Source organism: Poecilia latipinna, unplaced genomic scaffold (genome assembly GCF_001443285.1).
Source record: "Poecilia latipinna isolate Pla-1442-1.1 unplaced genomic scaffold, P_latipinna-1.0 Scaffold1151, whole genome shotgun sequence".
Classification (NCBI taxonomy): domain Eukaryota; kingdom Metazoa; phylum Chordata; class Actinopteri; order Cyprinodontiformes; family Poeciliidae; genus Poecilia; species Poecilia latipinna.
The window spans coordinates 92,871-104,746 of NW_015113767.1; the positions used below are offsets into that span (position 1 = coordinate 92,871).

General features: G+C 35.4%; 2 protein-coding genes across 3 annotated transcripts in view; both read left to right on the plus strand.

Annotated features, from left to right (window-relative positions):
• fcho1 (FCH and mu domain containing endocytic adaptor 1) overlaps positions 1 to 11,876 on the plus strand; it is a 66,683-nt gene that overhangs the window by 39,782 nt on the left and 15,025 nt on the right. The window contains exons 12-15 of the mRNA XM_015052979.1: positions 559 to 619; positions 1,149 to 1,339; positions 1,484 to 1,508; positions 2,444 to 2,500. Coding sequence (XP_014908465.1) covers positions 559 to 619; positions 1,149 to 1,339; positions 1,484 to 1,508; positions 2,444 to 2,500 — 334 coding nt within the window. The remainder of the gene's footprint in view (positions 1 to 558; positions 620 to 1,148; positions 1,340 to 1,483; positions 1,509 to 2,443; positions 2,501 to 11,876) is intronic.
• On the plus strand, positions 4,365 to 7,043 carry LOC106960067 (cornifelin homolog A-like). 2 transcript variants are annotated; one of them, XM_015052986.1, is made up of 4 exons: positions 4,365 to 4,450; positions 5,769 to 5,829; positions 5,970 to 6,157; positions 6,310 to 7,043. In XM_015052986.1, the coding sequence occupies exons 2-4, from the start codon at positions 5,775 to 5,777 to the stop codon at positions 6,430 to 6,432; spliced, it is 366 nt and encodes a 121-aa protein (XP_014908472.1). In that variant the 5' UTR covers positions 4,365 to 4,450; positions 5,769 to 5,774; the 3' UTR covers positions 6,433 to 7,043. The 2 variants fall into 2 exon arrangements, with proteins under 2 accessions (XP_014908472.1, XP_014908471.1); XM_015052985.1 differs by having other exon boundaries at positions 4,390 to 4,450; positions 5,758 to 5,829.

The following is an 11,876-nucleotide window of genomic DNA, read 5'->3' on the forward strand; positions in this document are numbered from 1 at the left end:
CTGTCGTCCTAAAGCCTTAGAAATAACTTTGTGACCGTCCCCAATGAGATAAATGTCACTTTGTTACTCATCTGTTCCTGAAGAGTGAAATGGTGCAGTGTTGGATTATAATCTCCATTCCTTTGGATTAGACCATTCTCATCATCTCTGAATCAGATTCTGACAATTTAACACTCAGATTAATCAGCAGTAAGTCAGTTTCTACAGATTGACTCTTTATTTTCATATGAGTCAGATTTGAACTTTTCTTTATTTGTTTAATATTTATGTACAGCTTCTAAATAAATGAGTTAAATTACTCTTTCAGCTTCAGGACGCAGCATTGTTTGAGCTCTTACTCAGATCCTGTAAAAGTCACTCACCCACACTTGAGTTAAACTCTGTTTGCAATCGATGGGGCGTATTTACTCAGTCGTTTCTCAAATGAACGGCTCTCTGTAAGCGCTGGACTACGCCATGTGACAACATGTCTGTGCATCAAATGTGCATCGTTTGTCTCTGAGCTGCTGCTGCTGTCCGTCTCTCCAACTGTCTCTGTGATTATTCTTGTTTCTGCAGAATTCTCCACTGGAAGTAGACGACGAGGGATTCGTCATCCGAGCTGACAGCACTCAGAATGATATCCTTTTTTTCCCCCAACGTGAATCTGATATTTGCAGATGGAGCAAAAGATTAGGGTGATTGCAAAGAGGCCTCTCTACCTCAAATCCTCTGAGTTCATCGCCAAAGATGAATCATCAAAATATCATGCAAAAGTCTTCTCAGCCATTATTTGAAGGGTTTAAATATGCATTTTTCCAATGATAATTTAGAAAATAAAGCTATTTTTTGATACTCTTTCATTGGTTTACTATCTTTAAAAAATATATCATCTCATTTCTTATCAAAATTAAACTTTTTAGTCAAATTAAAATAATTTTAAATCTACATCAGCCTGTGAATTATATCAATAACGTTGAGCTTAAATGTATATTTTGTTTTGTTCTTTAAAATGTAATCTTTTTCCTTAATGTCATAAACTTCCTAACTACTTTTGAAAAAAGAATTGAATAGATCTGTTTTCACGCTGTCACTAGGTTATACGAAATATTTCCACTTCTGCAGCAGCGTTTGCCATCTGAGCTGGTTTTTCTTGACGCTCCCTTTACGCTGCTCTGAGAAGGAGGACAACTTCTACTCCAGCGATTCAGACTTTGACGACGAGGAGCCGAAGAAATTCCACATCCAGATCCGACCCGTAGCCAGCAGCAGCCGCAGCAACTCTGTTGCCACGGAGAAGGAGCTGAAGGCCACCGTGGGAACGTTGACGCTGCCGCCCAACAGAGGAACGAGGCAGCAGGTTATTCCTGAGATCTGCTGCATTTATACATTTTAGAAGACAACAAATTCTCAATCTTAGATCTGGCACAGACGGAGAAATTCCATTAATTATTTGACTTTTGAAGACCTTTTTTGTAAAGTTTGTGCTGTTTTTTATTTCCAGATGCTTGCAAAGCGGCATCTCTCCAGTAAGTTTAATTCATTCACTTTGTTTCTGAATGTTTTTAATGTTTAAATATTTAATCTTCCTGTGCTTTGAACAAATAACGAGGAGGAAAAAGCTTTCCAAACCAGCCTCATTAACCTCCTTTTATGTAATTATGGAGGAATTTTGACCAATTCAGCCTTTTGGAGCAAACTACACGTTTAAGAGCCACAGTATCTCTAAATTCTGACTTTGACTAGGCCAGTCTACAACATTGATTTTAGAAGGGTTTCTATCCAATCCATTCACTTCAGTTCATTGCATTTGCTGCAGAAAATAATAGTTGGATGTTTTCCTTCAAGCTTTTCTGGTAGAAATCAGAATTTATGATTTAATTATTTACAGCAAGTTGTCCAAGTATAGAAATGGCAAAGCAGCCCCCGGACCATAACTCTAACACCGCCAAGTTTGACTGTAGATTTGTTGCTTTATAATAGTTTTTACTGCAGTTGGCTGGACTCCTAAAACCATATGAATGGCCTTGTAACCCTTTCCAAACTCTTAGATCTCAGTTGCTTTGTTTCTAAAATATTCTTAAACTCCTTTAGATTGGCGCTTACAAGTTTGGCCTACTTCGTGTTGTCAGACAGGTTCCATTTAAGCTATTTAAGACCGTATGAGTCTGTCATTATTCAGACCCGAGTGTGACTCTTGAAATAAAATCTAAAATATGTTTAATTAGAGTTAATTCATAAAATTACCAGGCAGGTTTGGATTGACCTTAATAAATAAGAGTGGAGCATTTAAAAACTCAGATTATCTTTGCATGGAATTAAAACTTGTTTCTTGATATGAAACATTTATGAGTGACAGAAAAACAAAAGCAGGTTAAGTACTTTCACTGTGAGAGTATGTTAATTATAAACTGTTTTTGACTGAGCGCCGCTGATGGTTAAATGCTCTGCTGTGTGGTTACAGGAAACTCCAGCGCCGCTGGAGGCCGATCCGAAGACGGTGAAGCCGCCTCGCATCGAGGTGAGTCAGCGGTTTCCGACTCAAACCGAAACTGCAGATCAACTCAAAGTGAAATTATGTTTGTGATGCAGGCGACTTCATGTTAATCACCTTTTGCTGGGAATGAATAACGTGTATTAACACTGGCAAAGAAAATTATAAACAAGAAAAAAGATAAATTTCTTCATTTATTTCTATTCATTTACCAATGTTTTAAGCAGATTTTATTTCAAAGTAACCTTGATTTGATTTTGTTTACAGCTTTGTGGAAAAGTCATANTATATATATGGCAAATAGTAATAGATCCTGGATCTTAACTCAGATAAATCTTTAAACTCTGCAGTCTGCCACTGCAGCTTCAAAGCCATAACAAAATTCCTCACACCTTCTATTTGAAACAGGAAGGTATTTTAGTCACAAGAATTCAGCGGAAAATGGGTTGGCTGGGAAAAAAAAAAAAAAAAAACAGATTCAACTTAAAGTTAATCAGACAAGAAGCTTTTCCAACTGACCTGTTTGAGTAGCATTAGCGTTACTTTATCTCCAATTCGATCTCTTACTTCCTCAATAGAGAAAGTACTACTCTGTGCCGAGCTGTCATAAGGTCAGCCAAGCATTGTGACAGCTAGAAAAAACAAAAAAAACACTTTTTCATGGAATCAGAGTCAGAGTTTTTAGAAGCACGTGCATAAATTCATGTGAGACCATGGAGATAATTTTTTTCCTCAACACAGGTGTTAACAGGTGTTCAGTGACTGCTAAAAGTTTGTGACCTCTGAAAATGGCCTCAGAATCCACTGACCCCACTCTGTGGTTTAACTTGGCCAACAACTTTGAAGTTCAGTTGGTGTTCTTCCCAATCACTTCCACTTTTTTATAACGTTACTAAGAGTTGACAGTGAAATATTTAGCACTGAGGAAATTTCATTGCAAAATACTTTATTGCACAGGTGGCATTATATCACGGAATCAGGAAGGAATGTACTAAACCCCTGATAGCGAGCCATTCTTTGGTTTGAACATTGTTTTTTGAGTTGTCATTGGGCTCTTGGACTTCTCTTGTAAATATTCATGTGATTTCTTTGTTAGAAATATTGTGAAGAGCATTTTTTCCATGGCTAGTTATAATAAAATTATGTTTCTCCTACAAAATAATTATGGCCCAACAGAGCTCCCTTGAACATTCTCTGTAACCAAGAACTTTGTAAAGAACCCAAAATGTCTTTTTGTGTTTCTAGTGCAGTATCTTACCAGGGTTGTTACCCATAATTGATCTGATTCTTTTTACTAATTAGGCCAGTAGAAATATATTTACTAAGGCAGACACTGATGTTCTCAATATTTACTTCCTCAACTGTACATGAACACATTTCTCTTGTGTCATGTGTGCTTCATAATGACATGTTTGGCTACCATTCTTGATAAACCAGCCCTGACTTTGCTTTGCAGCACAAAGTCTCCTAAACTATTCTTAATATTTAGGACAAGTTCTATGATGATCGTCACCATGAGGACAATAAATATGTATTATTCCTTTTTAAATCAAAACTTTCTTTGAATGTCTTGGCAGGAGTGAACTGTTGATTTTTAGAGAACAAAAGATTACAGAAGTAGTAGAAACAAATATCTAGTGGTGAAAGGCAAATGACTGTTACAGAAACTTACATGTGAAAGGTAGAACACAGTCACTGCCTCTGATTATTATGTGGCTGATTGTCAGTTTCTCTGTAAAGGATAACATTCTTTAGATTTTGTTCACCTGCTGACAGATCAACCACACCTGCAGAAATATAAACCACTGGACGTGGTTTGTCATTTAAGCACCGCTTTGCACAAGAATTCTGGTTCTGCAGCATTGCGTTGTTTTTCCCCCCCCCCAGGATTCTGAATAACTCCTGAGACGCCACACCCCACACCATCAGTCCTTTCAGCACTCTACTGGGTGACAGTAAAGCTTCCAGAATCATCAGGTAAAATTTTATTTCTTTGTGAAAATATCCAATGCCTCTTTTTTTTATGTCTTTCTTTTCTGGCAAAGGAAAACAAAATTTGCCTAAAAAGTAGGTTTGTAAAATTTTAAAACCCAGGACAAAAATAACTGTTGATTAACAGTAACATTAGAAACAATTTTAGAACTACACCTATTCCTGAAATTTTGAAACAAAATAATTAAATAAAAACTTTTGCTTTCCTGAGCATATACCTTTAAGCCCAGAAAAACATATGCTCTAAAAGTATATGTTTTTTTGTTTTTGTTTTTCATTTTGGTTATTAAAATACAGTCAGTGTTTGTCTTATTGTGTAATCTTGTGTGGTTGTGGGTTTATTTTACCAAAGTGAATCTTTTCAATTTCTCAAAATAGAAAGGAATTAGATCGTCACGAAGCTCAATCATGGAAAAAACAGACACCTGGCTTCTACTTGATCCATTTAATGTAACTTAATCTTTCTTTTTTTTTAATTGTCTCATAATATGACAGATGGAGGAACACAGTATGTTATAAATTTAAAGCTAGCCTTCCTCATTTACTTTTCACTGCCCACTTTTTCAGGAAAAACTGAAAAAGTTTCCTGCATGTAACATTGCAGATCTCTGGGCCTTCAATTTACCTGTGGTTTAGTTTGTAAATGTCACCATCTGCCGTGCTAACCGAATGACTCATGAAGAGCATGACTCACATATTTTTAAACAATTAATTTCAATAAAGCAGGATGCGATGAAGTGATAACACCACCTAATCTGATCCAACTCTATGCTATCTTCTGATGAGAACATCTCAACATGCTGGATGTTTGAAACTGAAATTTGAGTATTTATTATCTGACTCCTTGGGGGAACTCATGGAACATGGAAATTTAATTTCCAGACTGTTAAAAATGGTCACACAAGACGTGACGGAGCTGCATATTCCTCAAAATCCCTTAACATTCCTTATTTCTGACCTGTATGTTGAGGGTCATTATTTTTATTTGTCCTTGCTTGTTGTGCTCTTTGGCTCCCTGTGATTTTTAAAAACTTGGTGGGTACAGATTTGCTGAGAGTGTGGTGTAAACAGGCTCACAAATGGTACCTAAGCAAGAGGATGAGTATAGTTAGGGCTTCAGATCCTGCTTTGAAAATTTTCTGATTGAGCCCCCAGTTCAGTCATTCATAGTCAAGATCACTAGAACGACTATAGAACATTTTATGCAACGTTTGGTATCTAACAACAAATATATGTTGCATTTAACATTTTTTGACATAGTCTGGCTTTTACTTTTCTTCTTTCCTTTTTAGCTAACGTTTAGTGAAAGATGAGTGAAAACTGGAACTCTGACCTCCTCAGCTGCTGTGATGACATGAAATCTTGTAAGTATTAATCATTTTTAATCAAAGCTTTACATTTACCTTTTTATTACCCAAATTTTCTCCATTGTTCAGCAAATAAATCTGCTTAAGAATATTTGCCTTTAACTTATATATATATATATATATATTTTTTTTTTCAGGCTGCTACGGTCTCTGGTGCTGCCCCTGTCTTGCCTGCACCGTGTCAGGACTTTTTGGACAGAACCGCTGTCTTCCACTGTGTGACATTTGCAGCCCTGCTGTGATGTCTGCTTTTGGGATACCTCTGTGTGTCCCCCCTGCAGGATTAGCCCTGCGAGTCGGGATTAGGCAGAAATATGAAATTAAGGTAAAAATAAAATAAAGTAAAAAAGAGCCAATGAGCTTCTTATTCCACATTAATGATGATTTCAAAGTTTTCTCTTTGACCAACAGCTTAAGAAAATTCATCTCAAGCAGTTTTACATGAGTAAAACAGCAAGTGTTTTCTTTCCCCCACAGGGTTCTCTTTGTAAGGACATTGCCACATCCTGCATCTGTGTGTGGTGCTCCTGGTGCCAGTTGCATCGGGAATTGAAGTATCGCAACCACACCCCTGCTGTCGTGAACCAGCCTAAAAAATAAAAACAACTGCAGAGGTTTTATAACTGCTGCTCCACAATTTGGTTGACAGTGATCGTCTTTAGTTTAACCATGTCAAAATAGCTAAACAGAGTTTTTTAGCTTTATTGTGGCTATAATAAGCATATGATTTAAATAAATAAAACAGTCCTGGGCTTTGAACATCAGGATTTGCTCGGCTCAATTTATGATATGATCCACTTCGTCCTGTGTTAAAGTCTTGGCAAACTTATTTTTTTTTTTGATAAGTAATTTAATACTGAGATGAAAGATGAAGAATTTTTTTTTTTACTTTTTAATGGTGGTATGTTCATGTTTCTGTTTATGATTTAAATGAAACTTTTTAAATATATGTAACTGACATATTAATATAACTAATGAATGTTTTTTAAATGTGTGGTCTTTCAATGCATTAAATGGTAAATATCTATATTTGATTTTTATCTGTCTATAATTCTAATTTCATTTCTTGGAGTAATTATTGCTATTAAATAATTATCCCTGTCAAACAGCAACAATCACAATAACCTGGTTTTAATTCAGTTCAGTTCACATTTATTAAACATTCCTGTGTAATTTTAAGATTCCCAATTAAAGGTTCATCTTGTTTTATACCTATGTCTTATTTTGCAAAAAATATACCATAAAATTTTGTATTACTGAAAGTTTGTGTTACTTAAAATTTTATTTATGATGCATACAATTTTGGTAAATAAAAAAGTACTCCAGTAAGAGTCACTTTAATTAATTATATTTTATAATAATACTCATCCAAAAATGTATTCAAATAAGACTAAAAAAGTATTTTTGTAAAAGGGATTCTTGAGAACTGTCATTATTTATCAGACATGATCTAATTTGTAAAAATGATAATATAATCTGACAGAGAAATATAAAATTATTTGAAAATAAGTACTTTTAAATGAATTAAATAAAAAAATGTATCTATAGTAGAATTTCTCTATCATTACAAAATACTACAAATTCATACAAACCAAACACATACTTCTATATCTGGTATTCATAAATCATTTTTAAACAAACTTTTTTATACTAATACTTGTAGTAGTTAATGTATGTTAGAACAGTGTAAATTATATACAGAGACATACTATGTACTGAATATTAATTTATCACTGAAAATAAACATTAATATTGTGTGCAGAAAACTACTGTAACTGTTTCTGGTGCATTTTTGGCTCCTCAATTTTCTGACTTTAAGCTTCTGAGAGTTGCTTTGTGCAATTTTTAACTGTTGGTTAAATAATTTGTTCCATAGATTTTGTTTTTTTTAATTTCCTTTATTTAACCAGGTAAACTCAGTTGAGATCTAGATATCATTTTCAAGAGGGAGGGACCTGGGCAAAAATCTGCAACAGCCTAGATACAGTTTGTTTATTATTATGTAACATCTACTCAATGCTTTAAACATATCCTTTTTACCCAGGGGTCAGGCTATAGATTGATTACTGATCAGATTTGATTGTGCTTGCAATCCTATATAACAAAATGATAAATTACTTATTGAGAATTATTTGCACATGGTTGTGTATAAAATAAATTAATCTGAATTACTGTAAAACTAGGAATTGTTTATGTTTACATAATACACTTATTTCTTTTGTATCTTAAAATAACTATTTCTTATCAAAATATAAACAATTAATACAAAAGTATGATAATAATAATAACAGTAGTAATAGTAATAATAGCAAATTTAAAATCTTCATTCTTGTATATAATCATAAAGTTGTACTGTTGGGAAATTCAATTAACTTAGAGTTTTCCAAAGCAAGAGTTGTAATTCTGCCTAATGAACACAAGGTGGCAGTGTTTTCTAGACACTCCAACAAATGGGAGCCCACAGTTTTAGGTGTGATGACAAGTTGTCTCTGAAGGTTGAACCTAATTTGACAACCAGGTGGTTCAGTGAGCCAAACAGAAATGATCAAGATTTCAGACTGATGTTTCAGACCAAACAGTTGGATCCGATTTAAGGAATGGTGTGATGCCTTCTTGACTTTTAAAATACTTCTAATACATATAGCAAAAAAATAAAAAAATAAATAAATAAATAATAATGATAATAATAAGAATAATAAAACCACAAAGTAATAATTTGGTTACTTAGATTATGTGGGGGCTGCACAGTGGCGCAGTTGGTAGAGCTGTTGCTGTGCAGCAAGAAGGTTCTTGGTTCAATTCCTGGCTCCTGTCTTTCTGCATGGAGTTTGCATGTGTGGGGGTTCTCCAGTTTCCTGGAGATAGGCACCAGCAACCCTCCTGACCCCACTGAGGGACAAGGGTGTAAAGAAAATGGATGGATGGATTATGTGGCAATTCTCCAAACAAATGAAGGATTTTAGTTTGGAAAAGTTTTTACATGAGCAAACAGTTTAAAAAAACAAAAACAAACAAACATGGCATCTAAAAGCTCAAACAATCATGCAATTTAATTCTGACAAAACAATTAACAGCTTACATTACATTCAAGGCTATGTCAGTGATTAAATTATCTGTTACAGTATTAAATGAATATGAAGATGTTGCTGAGGCCTTAATTATCTCAGCATTGTACAGTCTTACATCAACCCAAAAAAATGCTGATTCAGAGTACTGCGTTTGCTGTGCTGTGATAGGTGTTAAAGAAAGGTGTTTTGGAACACTGAGCACTAGAATCTGAATAGATCATCTTCATGGAGATGGAGAGACGATTTTTTAGCTTTAGTTTCCTGTTAACAATGGTATCTTTTTTTTCTTTTTTGAGGAGGCACAATGTAAAACTCCTCATGTGTCAAAGTCAAAGCTTGTGGGCCAAATGTGACCTACCACAACTTTTTATGTGACCATTTAGACTCTAGAGGGCCACATAAATAGTCTTCAACATAGTAGTTTGCATTTAAACATTATCAAATCAAAGCAGCATTTTTTGTCTATACACTGACCAGTTACAACAATTTGAAAATATGTTCAATATTATTCAACTTTAAGAAGTACACATTGAATGTAGACACTATTTATTTTAATATAGCATATGTATGTATGTCTTTTATATTTTAACAGTTTATTAATGGGTAATTTTATCAATACATTCTGCTACAACTGGCCCTTTGAGGACATTCATGATATTGACATGGCCCAAAATGAAAATTACTCTGACAACCTTCCTAACATCATGTATCAATGTTGAATGTTTTAGAAAAAGGAGAAGTTTTACAAATTTCTAGTCAGATCGTCAGCACAGATGTAGACATACAGGAAAATATAAGATTCACTCCAAAAATAGTCCCTTTTTTTGGTGCATGAAGTTATCTCTCATAGATATGAGATATCTCTACGAAAGATCAAGGAGACAGTTTCCTGTGCTATGGATGGCATATTTTATTGCATTTTTGCTAGTTGACAGAGTTTTCATTGCAACTGTATTCACTCTATTGAAGCGTTTACAGTTTGTGGCTGAACTTAAGCATCTGACTGGGAAACTAGTCTATTTGACTGCTTTTTGGATGCAAGCTCTTGTAAGATGTTGCTTTTATTGATTTAATTGAAAGTGCCATGCAGTGACCAGAAATTAATTTATTTTTCTTTATTTGGTTTTCATGTTGCTATGGATTCTGGTACTGTCTCTGCCTTGCCTGCACTGTTTCTGGATGATTTGGAGAAAGCCACTGTCTCCCTTTATTTGGCATTTCAAGTCCTGCTGAATTCACCGGCTGTGGGAAAACGCTGTTGTTCCCCCAGCAGCACTGTCTCTAACGGCTTCATTTCAGTTGCAAAGAAGCCCTTTAGACTTAAGCAGATACACAGTTACAAATTAAATACCATTTTAGTGTGCTCATTTTTCAGGTTTTCTCTGTAAAGTCATTGCTGTTTTCTGTTTCTGCATTTGGTGCACCTGCTGTCAAATGCATCGAGAGCTAAAATATCGCAAACTAACTTCTTTTGTCATCAATGTGCAGTCGCAAACTGTTCTCATCCAGAATCCTCCTGGCAAGATGACACAAGCTCCTCCAGCTTGTTTTGTGTAAAATACTGACACTTGGAAACAACTTTCTATGTACTCATCACTGATACAGATATTAGTGTTAATTCTTTTAAGTATAATCAATTAGTTATCAGAGAAATAAATCTCCACTATTTATTAACTTAAGATTTTTATGCAAGAAAAAATTCTACATACTGCTTTAATAAACAGTGATCACTATATGTACCATATTTTCCGCACTATAAGGCGCACCTAAAAACCTTCAATTTCCTCAAAAGCAGACAGTGCGCCTTATATATGGACCAATATTGAGCCACAACAGGTCTAGCACCTACGGTAAGCAGCCGCCGACTCAATTTTCGCCCGTAGAAGAAGCGCGCGGTGCATGCTGGGATAGTTGTCAGAACGCTGGTTTTGTTAATAAAGTTTGACTGAACTATCTACCTACCAACCGTCTAGAATCAGGTCGTCTGCAGGTCATTTAGCACCACGTTCTCCACCAACATGCTGTGTGCGAACGGAGAGGGGTGACCATCGTCCGGCGACGCCCGGCCCAGTCGCGGAAGGCTCTCCTAACCGACCGGAGTCGGACTGTTTTGTTGACATTCTTTATGTCAACAAAGTGGCTTTAGACATTCACCCGGGGTGCTTCAGGGTGTGCTTCGACTAGGGTTACCAAGGGACCAGCCCTTATACATTTAAAGAGAGACAGAGACTGCGGCGGCAGCGTGTCGGTTGGTCTGTGTTACCCAGAAAGCAGTTGGGCACAATATCGCAACACCAACACCGTGAGTAGAACAATGACTGGGGCAGCTTACTATATAAAGTACTCGGGGACCATTTCTTTATTATTACACATCCATATTTGTAGAATACGGAACAAATCCCGTCCGGTATAGGTTCAGTACGGGTGGCAACTCTAACTGTAGTGTCTATTCTATGCGCCTTATAATGTTGTGCGCCTTATATATGAAAAAAGTTTTAAAATAGGCCATTCATTGAAGGTGCGTCTTACAGTGCGGAAAATACGGTACTGATGCATTTAAGCCTTCCAATTTAAACAACAAAAAACCATATTATATTATATTATATTATATTATATTATATTATATTATATACTAAAGTGGAAAGAGTAAAAAGAAAAAAAAATAATCTTTAAATATTACAACAGGTAGGTGTATATGTTGCAACAAAACAGCAATTTCAACAAGGAACAGGAAACAAAAATTTGGAAAATTATGGCTATGTCATATGTAAATCAATACACCATTGACATTTCTGAAAAAACATTAGACCATCAATGGAATTCCTAGTATTGTTGTGGGTGTTAACGTTTTTTTTTTTTTTTGGCCAAACTGTTAAAAAGCATCTCATCATATCACACACATTCTGTGGCAGCAATACGGAACAAATCCCGTCCGGTATAGGTTCAGTACGGGACGGGTGGCAACTCTAACTGTAG